The following is a 23,598-nucleotide window of genomic DNA, read 5'->3' as shown; positions in this document are numbered from 1 at the left end:
GGTCACTGTGCTAGACAAGGACAAGTGAAACTTGGGATCTCGTTTTACTTAAAGGTGTCTCAGCCACTGAACATCAGCTCGTGCAGCAGACACCCAGGAAGACCTTGTCTGTCACCATTAGCCGACAATTTACTCTACAATAAAAAAAAAAGAGAGAGAGAGAGAGAGCGAGAGCCTCGCTTGCAATGGTTTACTTACCTTTTGGTGTCTTGAAAAATTCTGGCAGGACTAAAATGAATGTGATCACTACTGCTACAAATAACTTAAAGAAGGCTGTTTCTGTCATGTCTACTCACATGACAGAGATGTGTTTCCATCCGGAGCTCGATGCTGTGTTGCTTCCTGCTTCTCATCTCTGCTCTACTTCAAGTTCCTGAGATTCACCTCTCACTCACTTCCGTTTGAGTAAGACTTTAAAAAAAAAAAGAAAAAAAAAGTTACCCAGAACTGAGACTTCTTCATTTTGAGTCACTTTGCCTAATAAAGCCACTCTCTAACGAGCACTGTTGAACTGCTTGATAAACAAGGAAGGAGGTCCAGCTTCATCCAGATTTGAAGCTGTTGCCCGTGTTTACCAATGTGTAAGAATAAGCCTAAACCTACAACGTAATAACCAGAAACAAAAGGACGAATGTCAGTGCACTCCTGTTTATGAACACCATTCATTCGTTTACTCACTAAATGGTAGTTGATCTCTCTGAAATCCAGATGCCGTGTCCGACTCAGGTGTTTGAAAGACAGTAAACAGCACGAGATGTGAGTGAGCATAAAGTAAAGGCTTATGAAAATTTAGGGTTCCGCCTTACTGCCATCTCTGAGAGGGGTAAAACAGAACATGCTGATGTTCCGTCTATAAACAGTGTTTACCATGACACAAATCCACATTTTTGTTCCCCTTGTGAAAGAATAAACCCTTTTGTTGGGATAATCCTGGAGAGAGAAAGCCATTTGTTTTAAAATGTAAATGAAGGATAGGGGGAAACTGTGATAAATAAAGCATACATGCAAACAAATGGTTTTACTTAGACAAAGCACGGAGTTAGCGCTGCCACTGTTTCCCCTCCCTCCTCTGGCTGAGATAAAAATGTATCAAGTACTCCTAACCATTTTCTCCCTGTATCCTATCTCTGGTTCTTGTTCATCCATCAGGCGGGGAGGGAGTAAGAAGTCAGGGACAAAGGCTGTGCTGTAAACATGCTCTGTGAGTCGACTGACTTGTCTTCCGATCGGCTGCTACGATTGGCCTACACATGGGAAAGTTCGGGGAGTTTAGGAGCTGAGCAGCAGAAATAAGAATAGAGTTTGCAAGCATATGTGTTAAGAACAGCGTTAAGAATTACTACCTGAGCACTAGCGAGCAGGAGCGAAGTTTGCAGCTAAGTACCATCCCCACACTCTATAAGTATGCGTAGTCTTGGAGGCTAACCAATGGCACCGGCCGCAGCCGGTGATGTCTGTGGGGTCTACGGGATCCCTTCGGCCAATAACTCAGAAGGTTGTAACTCGCCCCTGCTGTTGGGGGTTTTAACGGGTAGCATAGGGTATCTAGTTGAGGGTATCGGTGCCCCGGCCCCGTTATAGCTAACACCATTTAAATTCTTTTAATATACATATATATCTCAGGAAGCTACAGCGGCAGGCTTCTGAATGACTTTTCAAAAGGCCGTTAGGTTAATTGTCCTTGAGACGTCCGTCTTCCACCCTGCCCTCCCTGCCCTGCTCCTGCTCCAATCTCCCCTTTATCCTTCCTAACACTATATTCCGTTTCCTCTCCCCTCATATCCTATTGTATGTTCTTCCCCTTATAAATGTTGCAATAACACCTTGGTTCACTCAGTAATTCTTATATCCAACATAAAAATTATTGATTTAATGGTTTTCTCCATTGTAATAGTTCTGCCTGGGTCCGTATTTGTCACTTTCTGTTGCTGTGTCAAAATATGTGAGTAGAACGGCTTCAGAGAATAAAGATTGTTTGGGCTCGCGTGTTGAGGGCCTTTGGCATGGTCCTGTGGCTCCGTTGCTGCTTTGTCTGTGCGTGGTGAGGCAGAATATGGCAGGGAAACATGTTAGAGCAACGTGGCTCATGCCATGGCGGGCAGGATGCACAGGGACTAACAAAACATACGCATCAAGAACACTCCCCTGCGATCTACTTCCTGCTGGAGTCCACCTAATAACTAAGAATTTCATGGATTAATCTACTGATTAAATCGGAGCTTGTGTGGTCCGCTCATTTTTCAAAAATCTGCCAGCTGGCAGCTAAGCCTTAAACACATGAACCTTCATGAAACATTTTTTTATGTATATAGAATCAGAATCAAACCATTCTGGCATGATGCATAATGGCATTCCCATGCACACATGTACATACACACACACACACACACACACACACACACACACACACACACACACACACACACCAGTTACTGCTGCCACCACCACCACCCTGATCCCTACCACTCTGACTTAATCTGGTTATCATATTTCTAGACACTTTAAAGTCATTTTTCTTGAGAGGCCCTTTTGTCCTGGCTGTGAGCATGTGCTCTGCACCTGGCTTCCCTGGTGGGGTCCAGATGGTGGCTATCACGAGAGCAACAGAAGGGCCATAAATCCCAGGCCACAGGCTGGCTGCTCTGAGCATACAGGGTCTCAGACTCTTTCAGCCAGACTGTAATACACTTGCCAGACATTTGCGTTATCTCTGACTTAGCAAATCTTAAGGAAAATCATGTTATCGTCTATGGTCATTCCCTTAGATTGCCAATCCAATTCTAATTTTTTTTTTTTTACATTTGCTGATTTTGGGGGAGCGGGGAGGGCATGCTCCAGTGCCTTGGCATGCCTGAGCAGATAGAGAAGACAACTTTCAGGATTCAGTTCTCTCCCTACAGAGTGTGAGTCTTGGGGACCAAACTCAAGCCATCGCACTTGATGGTGTAAAAAATATTAAATGTGAATCTTCTCTATCAAATACTGTAAAACTTGTGTTTAGGGCAAAGAATTCAAAGCTTTTTATCTCCCTCACATTGTAAGACGTCTATGCCACTGTTTTAATTTCCCCCAGTAATACCCTTGTTTACACAGAAGCTCCTGCTGCTTTCCAGAAGTTTGATGGCCTGTAGCAGCCAGTGGCCCTTTTCTCCTCAGAGCAAAGGCTCCCTTCCCTTCCTCTCTCATTTCCTGTGCACCAACTAGTCCTTTCAGACTAGCCAATCAAATATGATTTCGAGGTCAGACCCCAGCCAATGGGCGAAAGGCACAGTCACCGCCTGAGCTAGAATAAAAAAACCAAACACACTTTCTGTCCTTGCGCAACCGATCTTCCCATCCAAGCACCCTTCTTGATGAAAAAAAGTAAGGTTTCCCCTGTGCAGACGCTGCAGATGGAATGGTAGTCTCTTTCGGAGCAACCCACGGCAGGTGCCTTTACCAGCCGAGCTGTCTTGCCACACCCAGTTATCATAAATCAGTCTGTCTGGTAGGTACTAACTGCTTGACGTATTAGCAGAACAATAGAAAAAAAATCCAAACATCCAGTGGGTGTCTGGTCTGTTAGAAACAAAGAACAGTGTCAGTGTGACATAAGGAACACACAAACTAAGCAAAAGTAGCTTGGCAAGTGCCTCAGTCACCGTTCTATCGCTGTGAAGAGGAAACACCATGGCCAAGGCAACTCATAACATAAAGCGTATTTAACTGGGGACTGCTTGTAGTTTCAGAGGCTGAGTGTTCATGGTGGCAGGTCGGTGTGGTGCTGGAGCAGCAGATGAGAGCTACAGCCTGATCTACAGAAACACCGGGCCTGGCATGGGTTTTTGAAACCTCAAAGCCCACCCCCAGGGATATGTTTTCTCCAACCAGGCCACGCCCCCTAATCCTTGTAATCCTTTCAAACAGTCCTAGTCACTGGTGACCAAGCCGAATGAGACTATGGACCACTCTCATTCAAACCACCACAGCAAGGCAATTTCTTTTTGAGAAAAGGCTGCAGCAAGACACACAGTGAGCTGGCTGTCACACCAGAACAAGACATTCACTGGGATTGTATTCTAATTCAGGTGGTAACTGTTCAGTCCTGCTGCAGGGTGTGGTTGGCACGTCCTGCCCTGGACCTAAGGGCGGGGCTTCTCCTCTCCCAGAGACCCTTCACTTTAGAACCCAGACGTTTTTGGTTCCTCTGCCCCTGGCCCCTTTACCCACCTCCGGCTCTCTCTCTTCCCCTTCCTCACACCTTCCTTCCCCCTCCCCAGCGTGAGCTCTCCTCTCCCTCTCCCCCTCTGTCCCCTCCCTGGTGTAGGTGTCCACACATAGGAGGCTGAGTGTGATGAGCACTGTTGAGTATTCTGGCTTTGATTTTTTTTCTACGCGTGTATGATGTTTTATTTGAATTTTAGTTCTGGGTACCTATCCCTTGTTATGAGAAATTATCATCATTATATACTTTGTATGATTCATATTTCCCACCATTCCCAATTCCTTCATTATATTCTGTGGGAAGAGCTTTTTGGCATCAGAGACAACACAAATCAATGACATTTATTGAACATTTAGTATGTCCTCCCACAGGCTTTGTATGAGCTACTGCCCTGGACCCTCTGGCCACTCCCTGAGGCGGTTTCTCTAATTAATCCCCTTTCATAGACAGAGAGGTATAGAAGAGTCAAGGAGTGTGCTCACAGGCACACTGCTAAGAGTCCTGCTGTGCTTCAGACATGAAGAGTCTGACTTGAGACCTCGATGCACAGCTACACTCTCAGCCCGCGTGAGAGCATTTGTCAGGAAGGATCATGTCTAAAACACGAGTAGCTCAGGGCTGGGAAGACAGCTCAGCCCTTAAGACATGTATGCCTCCTCCTGAGGGTGAGTTTGATTCCAAGCACCCACAGTAGGCAGCTCACAACTGACTGTAATTCCAGTTCGGGGTGCAATCCGGTACCTCTGATGTACTCCAGCATCTGCTCATGCATGCTCGGGGATGGGGGTGGGAGAAATAAAAATAACTAGTGATGACGATGATGATGATGGCGATGACGACAACAGCAGATGCAAATGCAGCCCTTCCTTCAAGCCTGACTACAGGTTCGCCCAAGGTTTCAGGCTGATGGCCCCTACTGATATTCTCTGTAAATTCTGTGATCTTCAGCAGATTCCGGTAGCTGTCCTCTCCATCCCAGTTTTGACAACAAAAAATGTCTTCGGACGTCGCCATGAGGCCCTGGGGGAACAAAGCGGCTCCCAGTTGAAAACAGCTGCAGGAAACGCTTCGTGTCCATTTAAGTCATCTGATGCCCAGGAGAGAGTTGCTGCCACTTTCCCCACCTCAGGCCACTTCTGTCCTGCGTAATCTCACCATCCAGGTCAATTTAAAGAAACAATTTATCATCCTGATGTCTTCTAATTGTATTACTCTGTATTACTTTGGCAACGGACAAATCCTTCAATTAACACGTTTTTTTATAAGGAAAATGATCTGTCTGAGTACGGAGAGGGTCCCAGGAATCTCCCGGCTCTTTCTTCACATCACACTTCACTCAGAAAAATAGTTACTGACCACGTAGGTTGCCTTGTGAACCTTGGAGGCCTGGCGGCAGACAAGCAAAATCCATCTTTGTCTTACTTCCTAGTCCGAGTGAACGCACAAACGGAAGACAGAAATCAAGTAGATAATGAAAATAACTCATTTTCAGGCAACGTCCATGCTCTGGGGAAAGAAAAAATCAGGCAAAGTATGAAGCAAGAATGAACTAGCAGCGGATGGGTTGGGGCTGGTTGGCTACAAGGATGCTAAGGAAGCCTTGTTATGATTTGATTCACATGCCATGTGTGGCGAGTTAAACCACAGGGACAGAAAATAGACCAATGGTTGCCATAGGCTGGAGGTAGACAACATAGAGACCCAAGGGAATGGTCAGATCACAGAAATATTCCATGACTATGTTGGTGTTTGTGACAACTGTGTATTTGTTAAAAATTCTGGAACTGTACACTAGAAAAAAAATCTATTTTTACTACATGTAAATTACAACAATGTCCTCCCTCCCCCACCTTTCCCTTTTTGCTGTTTTAGAAATGGAGATTATTGACAAAGGAGCTATAACATTGTTCCCAAGGCTGGCATATATTCCCTGGGCAGGAGTTTAAACAGCGATGACAAGAAGTTGAGAGCCTCAGAGCAGGCTACCGGGAGACGACTGACATGTTTCATCACCTCTCATGGCTGCAAAGCAAACCAGAGCATCTGGGCACACTGGGCATCACCCTTCAGTGGTGGGGAGAGTCAGCAGGCCAGCCTTGGACGTATAGCCAGCTTCTCAGAGAACCAGGAAAGGTGCTGGGCCTGTCTCAGGTCACAGGCTGTGCATCACTCGTTTTATTTCTTCCTCAGAAGGGGAAATCTGGCTTGAACTGCCACCACTGTGTTGAGAATGCTCAGAACTGGGCAGCCACCCAGGCCTTTCCTCAGAGTAGAAGTGTATAGCCAGCACACACACCACCGGCTGCTTTGTCGACACCATCCCCACCAAGTCACCTGTGGCTGGAAGAAAGAGCTTGTTTTTTAAGTTGTTGTTGTTGTTTTGTTTGTTTGTTTGTTTGTTTTTTACTAACAAACCCTATGCAGGAAGGAACCTGTTGGAGCTGCTTTCTTGCCTGCTCAGCTAGTACCCTCAGAACAGACAACATGCCTGTAAAGGGTTCCAGGTCCCTGATGTGTCCCAGCCTCTGGCCACAAAGCTGTGGGTAACCCCTTTGATACCAAAGCGCCTTATCAGAGGTGTGTGCATATAGAAGAGGAAATACATGCTCAAAACACCCTTCACAATGCCAGAACAATGTGACAACCTTCAATTGTTTGATAACATTAAAAAGAAAAAGAAAAAAAATCAATGGCCCAGTCTGAAAATATCAGATTCAATAAATGCAGGTTCAGAGTCAAAAGCAACAGAAACAAAAACGTGGCTGCAACAAGCGAGGCCTTCTGACTCTTATGAACAGCATTTCTTCACTTTCTTGCCATTGGCCCAGAGTATGAAAGGCCTTGCTTCCCCTCTCCTTGGTGTCTTGTAGACTGCTGCCTGAGTGACTTCAGGTGTGTGCGGTGTGCCACCTTCCACTCAGCCGACGTTTTTGAATCTCGGGTCAGCTGCTTATTACACAGCTAGAATCTTTCTCCAAGAACTCTGTGCTAAGTATAGACACTGACTACAGGATGCGCGTGTGAAGGCAGAGGGTGCGCGTGTGCTTGAAAGATGAACAAGATGGAGGAGAAAGAGGAAGCCTGAGGACCCATGAGCAGCTTTAGGTTCCTAAGGCGCTGATTGGTTGTTGTTCATTCTCCTTTCCATAATGAGCAGCACTGCATCTCCTGGCCTGTGGATCACTTCGTATGGCTGGTAAGTGTCAATGGATAAGAACCCCGAGGGAGGACCACTGGCACTCGCACACCAGACCTGAGTCTGGAAACATTCGTTCATGGTGGCTATGAACTTGCTCTCAGCAAGCATAAAAACAGAAACCAAAGCAGGTTGTTCTTGTCAGATTGTCATCAGGAAACGATATATCAAACACAGGGCGGCATTCTGCAACAGTCTTTACCTCATGAGATGACGACAATTAATCAGTAGCCTTGCAACAGTTTTTTTTTTAACACTGTATAACAAGCATATCGAGATGTTAGAATTTTAATACATGAAAACAAACACAAGTGCTTCGTGTTTATGCCTTCATCCTTGTAAGGTGATGGAATAATAAATGTAAAACCTTCTAAAATTCATGAAACGTGTGATATAATACTGTAAAAGAGAAGAAAATTTCTATCTGTAGGTGTTGTAATGCTCAGGGAGAAAGATGGTCCAATTCAATTGAGTTGCTATTTCTCAATGGTTTCTAGGCCAAGGGTGTTTTTCATTCATTCATTTATAAAATATTTATGAGTCCCTGTAGCAGACACTCTCCACTAGTCAGAGAGACAGGCAAGTAAACCCACATTCACAGCCAGTAAACATCACAACAGAGAGAAAGAGAGAGAGCAGCACCCTGGGCACTATGGGAGCACCCCAGGCACTGTGGGAGGACTCTGGGCACTGTGGGAGCACCTTTGGCACTGTGGGAGTACCTCGGGCACTGTGGGAGTACCTCGGGCACTGTGGGAGCACTCCCGGCACTGTGAGAACATGTAGGAAGAACACAGCAAGCTTGGGAAGGCCCAAATAAAGATCACCAGGGCAGGACTTGTCTTTAGGGGCAGGAGATATCAGAAAAGAGAGTAGGATGTGTGTGTGTGTGTGTGTGTGTGTGTGTGTGTGTGTGTGTGTGTGTGTGTAGATTTGAAGGCCTGAGTGTGGGGAAAATAATGTGATACAGACAAACAGTTCTGAATGGGCACAGTGCTGGAATGGACCGTGAGGGGCCTTAAGCCGAGCTATGGTGAATGCCGTCATGAAGGCAGCAATCACAGCAGCACTACACAGGGGCTGATAGCCCCACCTCCAAGTCAGAGTGTGCGGCCTTGTGAAAGAGCTCTACTTATGGCCTAGTGAATGGAAATGGGCTTCTAAGAGGACGTAGATTCCTTCCCCTGTCCACAGCACTGTGTGAAGCAGTGGTGAGGCAAATGTCCTGGGGTCTGTAAGGAGAGGAAGTTACCTTCTGCTCCCCAGGAGACAGAGCTCATGCATGACATCAGTCATCCTATTCTGTGACTGGGCAAGGACTGTCTGACCACGTGATCCAGAGAACAAGGGGTCTTTAGTTTCTCCCAAGCCAGGGGCAATCTCCACGACTCTCACACAAAAGGCAGGAAATTTTTATTTCCAGGTTGTCTGCTACTTTTCTGTTGCTGTGATGAAACACTACAACCAAGGCACCTTACAGAAGGAAGAATTGATTTTTGTCTTACATTACAGAGGAAGGGTCCGTAATGACAGGGGGAGAATGGCACCAGACAGCGGGTGCAGGGATCTAAGAAAACACCTCCAACAGCCGGCAGAGAGCGAAGCTGAAGTGTGGTTAGACTCTAATCTCTCAAAGCCTGCCCCAGGTGACATATTCCTCCAGCAAAGCTAACCTGAAACTCTGTATGCAGACCATGCTGGCCTCAAACTCACAGAGACCCACCTATCTCTGCCTTCCCAGTTGTGGCATCAAAGGTGTGTGCCATCACACAAGCTTTTATTTGTTTGTTGTTGTTGGTGTGTGTGTGTGTGTGTGTGTGTGTGTGTGTGTGTGTGTGTGTCCATGTGTGCCACAGTGTGCCTGTGGAAGTGAGAGTCTGAAGTAGTTCATCCACCATAGGCTCTTGGGGCATGGAAAGAACCCCCCCATCCCCCACCCCCACCCCCACCCCCAACTCCTCACCCCACCCCTCATCCCCCACCCCTCAACCCCCAACCCCCCAACCCCTACCCCCACCCCTACCTCCTCACCTGCACCATGAGCCATCTTGCCTGCCTGGTTGTAACATTTCTTTCTGTGTTTTGAATCTCTCTAGAATGTGTGCCTTAGCATCTCTGTATCTCTGTATCTCCACGGGACTGCTTTGACTAGAAGGTGTTCGTGTCAAAACACAGATAGCAGATATATTACCAGGAAAAAACAGCCTCTATGTCTCTGAGATTGCTTTTGAGGTTTTCACTTTGGAGTATTGTTTTTTGAACATCAACAATTAACCTCAGTTTTATAACTACTATTGGTTAAAATCATTTGAACACTTACAAAAGACATTGGTCTTAACACCATCTGTTATCAGCAATAGGGCTTGAGGTTCAATTATTCCACATCTGGTCATTGTGATATGGCTTTATTTCAGGGACAACTATTGAGGCTTTGTTGACTATCACTACCTTTTGAGTCTGTGGATGTCTTGGCTGAGCAGGTTATAAGATCTTGTCATAGAAGACACGCTGTAACTGCTTCTTCAAACACTGTTGCCCAGCATTGCCAGAGGAGGAGGTCAAAGCCAGCCTTTTCCATTTTAGAAATAAACAGAGTAAAATCGGGCTATGCTTCAGACTTTATTAATATGTCTAAGTCATACAGCTCAAAAAAGATAAATTCTATGAAAGTTCTTGACAGTTACAAAAAGAAATATAAGTGATCTCTCCCTTGTGAAGTTATTTATCTACTCAAAACACACTTGTTACTACCTTCTTTCTCCGTGAGGAACACAGTAAATAGTAGACACCAAGATGGGGGGGGGGGTATAAATAAGCAACATTATGTCTGGCGGGCTTAGCTTCAAATGAGCGTGGGGAATCAGAGATACTAGGTGCTTGATGTTTAGTGCTGAAAAGGAGGAACTGGGCAAGGAGTGAAGGTTTCCAAAGGTTAGTTAGCAAAGATGACAAGGAAGAAGGAGCAAGCTGTGTGAAAGGCTAATAGCATGCCACAGAAGGAACATAATAGCGCACGCGCGCGCGCGCGCACACACACACACACACACACACACACACACAGAGAGAGAGAGAGAGAGAGAGAGAGAGAGAGAGAGAGAGAGAGAGAGAGAGAACTGTCCAGTGTAGAGGCCAGCTAAAAGAAAGCAATTGATAGTAGCCCAGGCTAGCACTAGTGATCAAGATTGCAAAAGATATTTTGATTGTTTCTGCTGGAATGGTAGAACAAATAATTTGAAAATCAAAATTAATTAGTAACTCTAATGGAAAAGACTCCAGCATAGAACAAGCAACATGTTAGCAGAAGGAGAAGGAAGCGGTATATGAGAAGGCCTGTTTTAAACTGGCGTCCACTCTTTATCACAGTATCTGACTTGGTTGCCATGCTTTTCTAGTTTTTCTCATTATAACCTCAAAGAAAGGTACAGAGTTAAAACTGCAAAACTGAACACGAAGTAATTATGAGCAGGAAGGGACAATGAAGACTGTCCCCTGCTGTTTTTAAAGTGCACAAATGTTAACACTGAAAAAGCAAGCCAAGCCTCAAAGTAGTTCCAAATTCCACAAATGCAGACTGTGCGTCTGTACACTGCATGCTGTGATTAAAGACAGTTCTACTGGAGTTTTGTGTAGGTGTCACTGTAGGGGGAGTGCTTTTCCACTGCCTCTGAAAAAAAAAAACAACTCTCTGTTCTTTGTGGCTGGGGCCAGCATTGTTGGTTTCTTAATGTATCTATTTCCTGATTATAACAACATTAAGTGATTCTATCCTCTTTGATTTATCAGGCTTTGTCAGTGCTTCATAGTTTTACATTGTTGCTTTTTCTAACCATTTTCCCAGTTCACAAAACATCCTCAAATAGATTTCCCAAGCACCCCAAGCTCTTACACAATTAGCTTATATTATTCCAATGCTAGTCTTTAGGACCACTGCTTTGCACTGGGTTTTTATTTTGGAGACATATTGGAGACTTCATGGGCAAATGTCGTTTTTAGGCAATAGCCACAGTTAATCACGGAAGAGGGACAGCATCCAGGTCAGAGTAGCAAGCACCAAGTACACACACACACACACTGAATATATGAATTACTTTAACAACCAAGTACAACCAGGCACTTTATCCACATATGATTTACTCACGGAGGAACGGAAACTCCTCTTTCTTTCTACCCAGGGGTCATAGCTGTTTCTTACTATCGATGAGGTAACAAAGTGTAACAGATTAGTGCTTGGTATACAGGTATTGGACATATCTTTGCTTTTAAGGAGTTACATGTTTTATACAGGAGTAAATTGTATCCCAACCATTGTGAAATAACGACCACACGATCAAGTGCCGTGCATCATAACTTCGATGGCCCAAACCCAATACTTATCAAACTCTTGCAAGCAAGAAGAAAGGTTGCAGGCGCTGGCCAAGGCAGACTTTTTGCTGATTCTCCCCGGCAACCCCCCACCCCACCCCCACGCCTGTAAACTAAGACGTTCAGGCCACCTCTCTCTCTGGTCGCCTTCCGGTCCCTCATTTTCCATGCCCAGGAATTCCCGTGCTCCCAGTTCCTGGGGGCTGGCACATCCAGAGCTCCAGAGCACCCTCTGCCCGCCCTCTCCTGGCCAGAACCCCGCCCAGTATGATGCACCCCCTCGCCTCCCTGCTGGGACCTGCGCCCTTTGCGCCCCAATTCGGCTTCCCTCTGCTCCTTAGCTACTTCCCGCGGTCACCCAGGAGAAAGGAACAGCCAATCTTTGGGCCTTGTCGAGAGGGGGCGGAGCTTAGCACCTTGGGCGGAGCGAGTTTGACTCCGCGGTGGGCGGGGTCTACTGTCGTGGGGCGGGGCGGGGCGGCCCTGCCGGGACTGACCGGTGAGCTTGTGCCCGACCCCCACCAACAGTCGCGCGCGCGCGTGCCCGCCCGCCCCCTCAGGGGGCTGCGGGACAAGTTTGACTGCTGGCCTGGCGTCGCCTGACGGAGAGGAGTGGCTCGGCCCGGGAGGGCTGCTGCGCGGGGCGACGCCGTGGGGAAGGGGCTGGGGGCGCGCGCGGGGCCGAGCACCCCTCCGCAGAGCGCGCCCGCCCGCGCCCCGCGCAGCCTCCCCGCCCTCCTCCCCGCGCCACGGTGACCCGGGGCCTCCCTCCTGACCCCGCGCGGTAAGTGCGACTTCCTCCTCGGTGCGGTGGGCTAAGGCCCGGTCCCCTCACGCACGCCATCCTTCCGGGTCCTCCGGGGTCCGAAAGCTCGCTGGTCAGGGTCACCTGCCCACCGGAGGAGCCGGCCGGGACTGGGGGGCTCTCGAGCTGCAGCCGGGACTCGAACCCGGCTCTACCCTCACCTCTTTAGCGCCTGACCGCGGCCCCTCCGCCCTGGAGTTGCTCAAAGTTCTCCACGCGGCGCCGATGTTTGGGCGGGTGAGGAATCAGTTCTGCTCTCCAGAATTGTTCCCAAGAATAAAAAAGCTGGAAACTAGTTCTGATCTCACACACACACACACACACACACACACACACACACACACACACACACACCTTGTTAAAGTTTCTAAAGTAAGGTCCTTGTCCTCAAAGGTGGAGAGTAAGACTGTAGTTTCCTGTGTTTGGTTTTGACTGGTCACAACTTTGGCATTTAGACAGTTGCTGGGAAAACTCGGCTGTCAGCTTTTGATTATCTCATCAGATTTTTGAGACTTTTGCTAAAAGAGATATACAGAGTGTGTCCCTGCCACCTTCCGTCGCCGTTGAAAGGTCAATTTCTTGTGCGTGGTTCTGGCAATATGCGCTGGCAGATGCCCGCCAACTTTGTTTTGAGAATGGAACTGCTATCACTGTGTGTCAGGCAGTTTTGCCGACGCGCAATAAATATTAGTTCTCCTTCCTCTTAGGGAACAGTTTAATAAATCTGCCTGTTAAGAAACAGTTTTATAATGTTTTTTATTATTAATTAGATCGCTGTTAAGTGGTGGGGGGGGCGGGGGGCTCTCTTTTTTGAGGCTGGGAGGAATAGAACGTGCTTGCTGTCAGGCCCAGAACTACACATGGGTTTTAGTTAGGGTTTTTTTAACTTTCTTGGAGCCAGGAAAGGAACAAAGTAAACCACCATATGTTTCTAATTCTAATTTGTTGTTTTGTTTGCTTTTTGTTTGTTTCATTTTTGTTAAAAATCAAACAAATCAAACCAGTTCTTCTGCCTAAGTAAGGCATTTTCTAGTAATGAGGCCTAAGAGTTAGTTTCTCACGGGCCCTAAGAAAAGGGAAATAGACGATGAAACAGTTGACATCCTTAAAAGATCCCCAGCAGAAAATTGTAAATTTTTCACCAAAAGAAAAAAAAAAGTTTCAACATAGAGCATATTGAAATTACAATGTGTTGGTTGTGGTGCTCTGGACCAGCATTTCCCAAGCCCCACTTTAAAGAATAACAAGTTACAAATTTAGTTTTTAAATTAAGCTGGGGAGCTAGCACTGTAGCTCAGTGGCAGAGGACTTACTTGTCCGCCCTGCACAAGGTCCTGTGTCCCAGCTCCAGAACAAGGGAAACGGAAAAAGATTCTGAGCTCAAATGAACTCAAGGTGTCTGGATTAGACAAACTGTAAAGCTTTTATTTATTTTTATTTATTTATTTTAACCCAGAGTTCCTTGAAAGTTTTTACCATGCGCTACAGTTGATTGATTGAAGACGAATGTATGCCTCGGCCTATCCTAAATTTAGTAAAGCAGTTCTTCATGAATATTTTCTTACAGCTTGAGATCTGATAAGAAATGGAGAGCAAAATGTTTGAAGTTAGTGACCTTGGCAAGGACCAAAATCAAGCTAATCCAGAGTCAGGGTTTTAATACAGAGCACATCAAAGGAAAAGGCTACCTCACACTGCATAGACCTTCGGCAAGGTGCCTGTTGGACTCACCGGATGACGATTGTTTTTTTAAAATTATCTGTCTTATCAGTAGGCCTGGCTAGCAATCAATTAAAGCACAGACACTTGTTATATTTTAAAATAGCCTTAGTTAACCTGGGGCAGGGCAGACAGTAATCCTCTAAGCTACTTCCCATAGTGGGGTAGGTATGTGGAACCTGCCCCAATCCCATATCATCTGTTTCCAGTTACTTCGACCAAGCTACCTCCCATCCATAATCTCAAATACTTGTTCATGTTCTTCATCTGGGCCAAATCCCCATCCACGCCAGCCACGTGCTTCTCCATCTAACCCATGGCGGCCTTCCTCTCTTCCCTTCAGGCCTCTCTCTTTTTTTTTCCTTGTAGCAGTCTTTTTTTCTTCTCAGAATTCCCCTCTCTCTCTCTCTCTCTCTCTCTCTCTCTCTCTCTCTCTCTCTCTCTCTCTCTCTCTCTTTCTGCCCCGCCTATCTCCTTTGCCCTGCACAGGTGGGGTGGCTTTTTATTCATCAAAAGGTGGGTCACAGAGGCAGCAAGCAGTAATTAGCGTCAGACTACGTCAGACCCTTCCCGGACAGAGAGACCCACAGGCTTCTCATGTATGCTTTTGACTGGTTACTGTCTGAGAGTTAGAATAGGGTTAGGCACGTCAGAATCCTTCAGGAATTACTTTCAATTTATAGTGAATATAAATATGTGGTTTGCATGCCATTTTATTACAAACATTTGTACTCTAACTTTACTGTGAACACCTACATTTTGTAGCCGTAAAAGAGCTTAGAAAACATGCCACATAGTAGAAAGAGCAAAAAGGCTGGGTGTGGCGGTACCTGCTTTTACCCCAGTAATCTGAAGAGAGAGAGACAGAGAGACAGAGAGAGAGCGAGAGCTCCAAAGGCCAACTTGGCCTACATACCAAGTTCCAGGCCAGACAGTGAGACCCTGTCTCAAAGCAACAAAGCCAGGCGGTGGTGGCGCACGCCTTTAATCCCAGCACTCGGGAGGCAGAGGCAGGTGGATCGCTGTGAGTTTGAGGCCAGCCTGGTCTACAAAGCGAGCCCAGGATATAGTCAAGGCTACACAGAGAAACCCTGTCTACAAACAAACAAACAAACAAAAACATTTTGCATGGGTATACAAAATGTTACCGTTCTGAAAAGTTGACAGCCAATGCTGTTTATTCTCTTAACCCTGTCTGTAAAAAAGACATTTGCTGAATATGAAACAGAATAGGGTGGGCTGTAGTCACAAAGGACCCTCACACCCTAGTGGCTTAAGTCAGCGGAGGTTTATTTCTGTCTTATTGTATGTGTGCTGAGGGTCAGCATGAGAGCTCCGGTTCAGGTGGTCACTTGGACCCCAAGACTGTCAGAGACGCATCTCAGCGCATTCTTCCACAGTTGGTAGGGGAGGGCAGAGGATGTGCCACATAGTAACAGTACATTGGCTCCTCAAGGCTTCCACTTGGAAGTGGCCATTCAAGTCATGTAGCTATACCTAACTTCAGAAGTAGGAAAATATTGCTTCACCATGTACCCAGAAGGAAGAGACTGGCCCCGGATTGTGAACAGTCTTAATGACCGCTACACTAAGCAGGCTTTATACCCGCTAAGAGTTAACACAGGATCTGAACAAACCATACCACCATGGTTTTCAGTCTTCTATTTAAAAAAATAGAAAACAGTATTTCTTTGTGTGTGTGTGTATTTAGACAGAATTATGGTAATGAGAATTATAAAGAACATCTTAATTTGAAATGAAACGCTATTGAAAACCCCACAATTAGATGTACTATTTTGATCAAGTGAGTTTCATTTTGAATTGTATGTCCATTCAATAAACATTTGTTAGATGTGTATAAGGCACTGTTAGGTCTTTTGAGAATAAAACAGTGAATGGAAGCTTATAATGCCAGGAGAAAATAGCTTTAATTTGAATTCTTTTTTCTTTTTAAGGTGACAGCAACAAAATTTGCAGTGTGATATAACACCCAACACACACACACATACGCAGGCAAGCACACTACTTTGTATTCCTCTCTTTGTTTTGCTCTTAAAGTTTATTTCCTAACAAGTTTTACAAAATTACTTAAACTAGCTTAAGCAACCAGGGTGTTTTGTTAGCAATAATGTAGCTTTGTGTCAGAGTCAGACACCAGGAACCGAGCTGGGCCTTGAGGCAGTTGGCATCAATACCAGTAAATCAGGAAGTAGGGCTGTTTTCTGTCTGTGACTTCTTTCCAGCCTGTCTCTGCACATACATTTCATTGTTCTGTTTCTCTGTTCACCAACCTTTCTCTGTTTTGTTCTTACAAGGGTGCTTTAATCTAAGACTTCACATGCTTCGAACTAGACCTTTGCAGTTTCTGAAAACCTATTATTTTGTAAATGCAGCATAGAGGTTAACCCCATCAGTGGTTCTCGACCTGTGGGTCATGACCTCTCTGGGGGTCAAATGACCCTTTCACAGGGTCTCCTAAGACCATCTGCATATCAGATATTTACATTATGACTCATAACAGTAGCAAAATGACAGTTAAGAAGCAGCACTGAAGTATTTATTGAGGGGAGGGGTACCACAACATGAGGAGCACCATTAAAGAGTCACAGTGCTAGGAAGGTTGAGAGCCACTTATGGCTTAAGTGATTCCACTGTCAGAGTTTGGAAATAATGAAGTTGACCCTAAAAATATAACAGAGTAGCTGGCAACTTTGTAGAAAAGAACACAGTTCCAGTAGCTTGTTCAGAAGCCTGAGGTAAAGAAACCTGAGATACTATTAAAAACAAAACAAACATAAAAAAATTGCACAATTAGCATCAGCTTGCTAGTTGTATTGGGACAGATTGATTATGATAATCTGATGAGAAGGGAAAGTTGGAGCTGACTGGTAGCTACTGTATGCACTCTCCAAAAACGGGCAAACACGGGGAAATGTAGTCCTTTCGGTCATCTCCTCTTCCTCTCCCAAGGTTTAGGTGACTGAACTGTCCTCCTCTTACCTGTCCTGTGCTTCAGTCCTGATGCAAGGCTCCCTGGCTTCATCCAAAGCTATTGCTGCAGAGAAAAAGAAGCCTTTTCCATGCTGCTAGCTCAGCAATTTCCTCTCATGCAAACTGCTCTCCCACACATCTTTTTCTGGACGTTTTAGATTTTAACATTCAGTTGTCATGTCTCTTCACCTGGAGTCATTTTATAGACCAAGCTGGTCTCAAACTCACAGAGATCCTCCTGCCTCTGCCTGCCTGAGTGCTGGGATTACAGGCGTGCGCCACCATGCCTGGCTCGCCAACCTTGTAATCTTTTTCTACTGTCTGTGTGCGCTCACCTTCTCTAGCGATGTCTCCTCCCAGTCAAAAGGCATCCATAGCTGCACTTCCGCAGGTAGCAGGTAGCGAAGGGCAGCGGTATATGATATCTGAAAGAGGGGCCGCCCAGAAAAACACAAGGAAAGTATGAGAACTGGGTGTGGTGGCGCATACTTGTAATCCCAGTGTTTAGAAGGCAGAGGCAGGAGGATCAAAGCAAGTTTGAGGGAGCCAGCCTGGGCTAAGTAGCCAGTTCCGTATCACCCAGGGTTCACAGTGAGACCTCATCTCTATAAATAGACAGCTATCTGTGCATGACACGGGAGACTCCATTCGTCGAGGATAAAGGTGAAAGGAAGGCCTTGGCTTCAGATGGCAGAAGCTGGAGAGGCTCTGAAACGGCTTTGCGCTTTTGTTGCGGTGTAAATACAGGATGGGCAGGGCTCATCTCAGCAGAGGGTCAGGAAACTTGCAGAGGCTGTTTGTTCAGACAACAGCCATACAGTGACCTCAGCTTATCAACAAGACTGTGTCCATGTTCCCATTTGGTAGAAATGTTCTTCGCCGAAGTCCATACAGGCAGCTTTTACCATCTGGGCAATTATCTCAAACGACGCTCAGCTAGGTGGGTCAGAAGCCACTAGCTTTAAAATCCCGTCTTCCGCAACCCGGAATGTCTCTTACAGCTCCGTACCCTTAGCTTCCAAGCACTTGGGCATGATATGAATTCTAAGAGCCCCTTAGAGAGCTCAGAGCTAGGGTCTCTTTATGTGAGTACCAGTGCACACTGAGTAACCTGGGAAGTCACTTTTATAGGAGCAATGCTGCCTAGCAGTGTAGATGGCATGCCTAATTCTGCAGATCGCCATTGCTGGGCCACAGAGCTAAGAGTTAACTGAAGCTTAAAAGCAGAAAGTGAAGATTTGCTAACTCACATGCCCACAGTGATTTTTTCACTTGGAAGTATTCAATAGTGTCTGTTTTCCTTATTTTGATTCAATGTGTTTAATTGTTTTAATTATAGATGAAATAGGAAATAGATAGTAAGATATGGTGCTGGCAGGGCAAGTGAGGCAAGTAGGACATTAAAAGCTCTGAATTCCATACCAAATGAGTTGGCTTTTATTACCTAATAGGAGAGAGTGAAAGTGAATAAAAATGTTAGGTGTAATGGTGTAATTAAGAATCTTCCCTTAGAAGGTTTACTTGACTACCCTGTGGAGACGAGATAGGAGAGGCTGGAGACTGGTTACTTCATCTCTACCTGTTATTGGTGGAAAGAAGGGCTAATTAATTCTGCATCTTACAGGACATTAAAATTGATGGACAGTCTCAGCATGGTCCTTTAAAGAGGCTAGACTAGCTTGTCTTTTCTTAAAATTAATTATTTTTCAAATGTTGATTTTATTTTGGATAATTTTACGTATTTTTGACAGTGTCATGCACAACTCCAGTGTATTGTGATTTCAAGCTTGTCTAAGTTATTTGTTGTTAACTCCACGCCCCACTGAAGGTTGAGAGGACCATCCTGAAGGGCCTCTTGGTTCTTTGAGACAGGCTTTCTCTGTGTAGCCTTGACCTGGAACTCACTCTGTAGACCAGGCTGGCCTCAAACTCAGAAATTCACCTGCCTCTGCCTCCCGAGTGCTGGGGTTAGCCTTGGCCACCCTGCTGAAGGGCCTCTTAAGAACGCTGAGTTTAGCCTAAGATACGCTTCACACTAAGGGGCCTCTTAAGAACGCTGAGTTTAGCCTACGATACACTTCACACTAAGGGGCCTCTTAAGAACGCTGAGTTTAGCCTAAGATACGCTTTACACTAAGACATTTTAGCCACTGCTGATGTCCACTGAGCTGCCATTTCACATACTACCTTGTCCTGTTTTGTTTGTTTGTTTGTTTGTTTTAAAGGTTTATTTGTTTATTATGTATACAGTGTTCTGCCTGCATGTATCCTGCAGGCTGGGAGAGGGCATCAGATACATTATAGATGGTTGTGAGCCCGATGTAGTTGCTGGGAATTGAACTCAGGACCTCTGAAAGAACAGTCAGTGCTCTTAACCTCTGAGCCATCTCTCCAGCCCATAGGTGGTTTGTTAAAAATTACTATTGTTTTATGTTTCATTTTAGGTCAAGCCAAGGAGTTGTTAAATGGCACTGGCTTAATTAACATTTGAGTAATGAACCCATTTCTAATTATGAGCACTTCAGAACAAATCGTCACCCCTCCCCACCCCTTTAAAAATTGTACTGAGGATCAGACCCAGGACTTCATGCTTTCTAGGTGAGAGCTCTGTCAATTTATCCCCATTCTCACTTCATCTTCATACTCGTTCTCTGTCTCTCTCTCTCTCTCTCTCTCTCTCTCTCTCTCTCTCTCTCTCCCCCCCCCCTCTCCCTCTCTCTCCCCCCACTTCAGTAGTCATCACAGTTTCCCCCCTATATTGCTTAAGTCATTCCTTATTACCATTTCCTTACCAGCCATACGCTGTTCTAACATAAGCGCTTGGATTGATCTTGCAGCAAGTCAAGTTAGTCTGTGATTTCTCCGTTATGTGTTCAGAGACCACAGACTGCTTTGATTGGTTGTGTTTGTGCCTAAAGAGCACTGGTCAATTGCCTTTTTTTTTGCCTCTATTACTGTGAAGTACAAAGGAACAGAAACCCTTGTGGATTTGGTTCAGTTCAGTAAAAGACAAAATTACAGTTGCTCATGCTATGGCTTTTTATGATACATGAGGCATTTGGGTGTCTCAGCACATTCTCCAAATCATGGGTCAAGCAAGAAGCTAGCTGTGGTTCCCCCACATGTGTGTTCTGTCAGTTTCCATCCTTGTGCCCTGAAATATGCATGTTCACAAGCTATGAGAAGTATGTGGCAAGGAAACCCTTCTTAACACCAGCTGTCCAGAGAGAGGACTATTTTCTCATTTCTTTTCTAAATGCTGAAGATTGAACCCAGGGCCTCACATGTGCTAAGCATATGCCCTTAGCTACACCTCCAGCCATGAAAGGCTATTTTTTTAACTGCTTGATTGTTTGTCTCACTGTGTACCTCTGGCTGCCTGGAATTCACTCTGTCGATCAGTCTGGCCTCAAACTCACAGAGATCTGCCTGCCTCTGCCTCCAGAGGGCTAGGGTTAAAGGAGTATGCCACCACACTTGGCTGACAGGCTTGTTCTTTTTTTTTTTTTTTTTTTTTTTCTTTCTTTCTTTCTTTCTTTTTTTCCTTAACCTTTTTTTAAAGGCTTGTTTACGTATTATTATGGTATAGTGCTCTGCCTACATATACACCCACAGGCCAGAAGAGGGCATCAGATTACATTATAGATGGTTGTGAGCCACCATGTGGTTGCTGGGAATTGAACTCAGAACCTCTGGAAGAGCAGACAGTGCTCTTAACCGCTGAGCCATCTCTCCAGCCCTTGTTTTGTTTTGTTTTAACTAGGTTCTCACTCTGTAGCCCTGGCTGATCTGAAATTCACTAGGTAACATAGCATAGACTGACCTGATACTCATGCCAATCTTCTTGCCTCTCAACTGCTAGGGTTACAGACACGAGTCGCCACACTTGGCTTAAAAGGCAACAAATGTTTTGTTCTAATCAAGCATTAGGTATTAGAGTATCAGTTGTAGTCTTTTCTAGATGAGCTTAAAGGGGCGGGGCACATAACATTAGCCAGTTTTGTAAAATGCTCCTTGTTTTCCTACCAGACATTAGTGCAGATGAATAACGGAGACTAGCTTGATGTATGGGTCAGTACTTTGTTTTATAGGCAAGTGCCAAAAACTGGGAGGAAACCAGGAAGCAGAAATTAATGCTGTTTTCCTGTTTAATAAAACTGCGAAGAATTTCATAGTGTCTTTGTCTAAGATGCGACGTGTTCTTCGAGCATTCATTCACTGCCTTGTTCACCAACAGTTTAATCTGATCACACAGGCAAAGAATTTGAGTGCAGTTTACAGTTCTCTGTTGCACATGAAGCTTGTACAAGTCAGCTATTACTCTAAATCTGCTTCCTCATGGATATAGTAGGTTCATAACTACTTGCCCATAATGTAGTTTTGATCAGCAAATGGCACTGTTCTGAGAGCACGTGGCAGCATAGCACACTTGACACTGGAAATACAGTACCCTGTACTCACCAGCTCGGCTCACCAAGGCGCCTGTCAGCCTCACAGCAGCATCCTCACCTGCTTCCTAGGTGTTGTGACCAGTAAACATCTCACCCACCACTCACATGCACTCTTCGCTTCAAAGTATTTCACATATATTACGTACATTGAGGCACTTAGGAATAGTTGTAGTTACAAATCCAGAATTGCATTTCGGCAAAGAGAACACTGAGGAACAAGTTGCCCAAATTGAATGGTTTAGTTATTGACCCAGCCTCTCTGCCATATTGCTTACCCTACCATTAAGTGATAATGTCAGAAAATAACAACAGAACTCTCCTTCTGAACTGCCTCATTGCTTCAACCTAATGCCCTCCAGAAAAATGTATGTATTGATCCCAAGGGCCCAGCGATCACCCATGGCTCAGTGGCTGCTCCTAGCAGATAAACATATTTCCTTAACTGTTCTGTTGGGTTCTAAACTGAAAGTTGATTGTACACGTTCACAAACTTGGTTTCAGTAGCTTCAAAGTTAGAATAATGGAAAAATCAGTAAACATCTAAATTAATGACTGTAAAGAGAATTCCATAAAAATTAAGTTGAGTGCTTTGAGACGTTTCAATATAAATGAGCTATTTAAAGTTTGCTGTCAAATTTAATGAAGGCTGGATAATTAATTATAAATGATGAAGAGAAAAGTCATCAAAGCCCCAAGTTGTTCCTGTCAAAGATCATGGACCCACTGCCTGGTCAAAAGGATAAGCCGCTCACAGGAGAATACAAATGGACCACATCACTCAGTGCCATGTTGGAGCAGCTGACTTTTCCTAAGAGTGTCTCTTCTAAGGAAGCAATGAGTTAATTTATAGTCTGACCTGAGATTTTTTTTTCATGGCGACCAGGTTATTCTGTATTCATATTCCTTCAGAAATGCTTTTAAGTTCTCTCTCCATTATAAAAACATAAGTAAAAAATCATACATAATAGATCATATATGGCTTATGCAGCAAGAGGCCCACACTCAGCAGATGATGAATATTGAACACAGGGAATTAGCTCTATACAAAATGACTGATGAATTCATGAGTGTGTACTTACATAGTCAATTAAAATGATGTCACTAATGGCACCTAAGTGTAGTTTTGTGATTATGGACTTTTCATTTAGTGCATAAGCTCTCTGCTTCATCTGGTAAGGGGGCTCCCACTCGATGGAGAGCTCCAGATTGACTAGATGTGCCCTGGCCTCTGCAGCTCTCTCAGCTTGTCCTGTGAATGCCTTGAGTATCTTTATTGTACCGCACTGCAATTTTTGAGATGTATTTGTTTTTATGTGTATGAGGGTTTTGCCTGCACGTGTGATTGTGTGAGTGCCTGATGCCCACAGAGGCCAGAAGAGGGCATTGGATCCCTGGAAACGGAGTTCCAGAGAGATGGTAGTGAGCCACGGTGAGCCGAACGCAGGTCCTTCGGAAGAGCACTGAGTGCTCTGAACCGCTGAGCCACGTCTCCAGTCCTTGTATTGCAATGTTTAAATTAAATATTAATTCCTGAATTATAGATGCCTTGAAAGCTATAATCCTTTCTGTCATCATCATAGAAAAATTATTAAATAAATAATTTTGATAATCGAACAACTATTATGGGATATGACAGCATCATATGGCATGAGGGTGTAATTTAGGTTTGAGGTTAAACTTTGTTTCACTTCCATTTCCATCACAACTTAATAGTTATGTGTCACAGTGCTTCCATCACGGTCTAACAGTTATGTGTCACAGTGCTTCCGTCACAGTCTAACAGTTATGTGTCACAGTGCTTCCGTCACAGTAACAGTTATGTGTCACAGTGCTTTTACTCAGACAAATCCTTTATTAGATGGCTTTCACC

At 45.0% G+C, this 23,598-nt stretch overlaps 3 protein-coding genes and 1 long non-coding RNA gene across 5 annotated transcripts in view; 2 read left to right on the top strand and 2 right to left on the bottom strand.

Annotated features, from left to right (window-relative positions):
- The window catches only part of TMEM156 (transmembrane protein 156), a 35,077-nt gene extending 34,143 nt beyond the window's left edge, over positions 1–934 (bottom strand). Inside the window, exon 1 of the mRNA XM_084799529.1 lies at positions 199–934. Within this exon, the coding sequence (XP_084655655.1) occupies positions 199–286 (88 nt within the window). The 5' untranslated portion in view covers positions 287–934. The remainder of the gene's footprint in view (positions 1–198) is intronic.
- Positions 1–23,598, top strand: part of WDR19 (WD repeat domain 19) — a gene marked incomplete at its 5' end in the record, with an annotated part of 191,913 nt that overhangs the window by 22,614 nt on the left and 145,701 nt on the right. The gene's annotated exons all lie outside the window — the stretch shown is intronic.
- Positions 4,528–10,426, bottom strand: LOC311607624. The gene is made up of 2 exons (XR_014782668.1): positions 9,849–10,426; positions 4,528–5,710 (listed from the first exon to the last, which is right to left on the bottom strand). It is a non-coding gene; the product is annotated as an uncharacterized lncRNA (long non-coding RNA).
- The window catches only part of KLHL5 (kelch like family member 5), a 65,275-nt gene continuing 53,885 nt past the window's right edge, over positions 12,209–23,598 (top strand). The window contains exon 1 of one of the 2 annotated variants that reach the window (XM_084799524.1): positions 12,209–12,546. Coding sequence is in view for 1 of the 2 variants with exons in the window: in XM_084799523.1 (XP_084655649.1) it covers positions 19,865–19,875 (11 nt within the window). In the remaining variant the exon portion in view is untranslated. Of the gene's footprint in view, positions 12,547–19,857; positions 19,876–23,598 lie in introns of those variants that run through there. The other variant, XM_084799523.1, reaches the window with a different exon arrangement.

This window comes from Acomys minous, assembly GCF_964271855.1.
Source record: "Acomys minous genome assembly, chromosome: 10".
Classification (NCBI taxonomy): domain Eukaryota; kingdom Metazoa; phylum Chordata; class Mammalia; order Rodentia; family Muridae; genus Acomys; species Acomys minous.
Note: the sequence above shows the minus strand (reverse complement) of the source record. Positions and strands in the feature narration are given on the sequence as shown.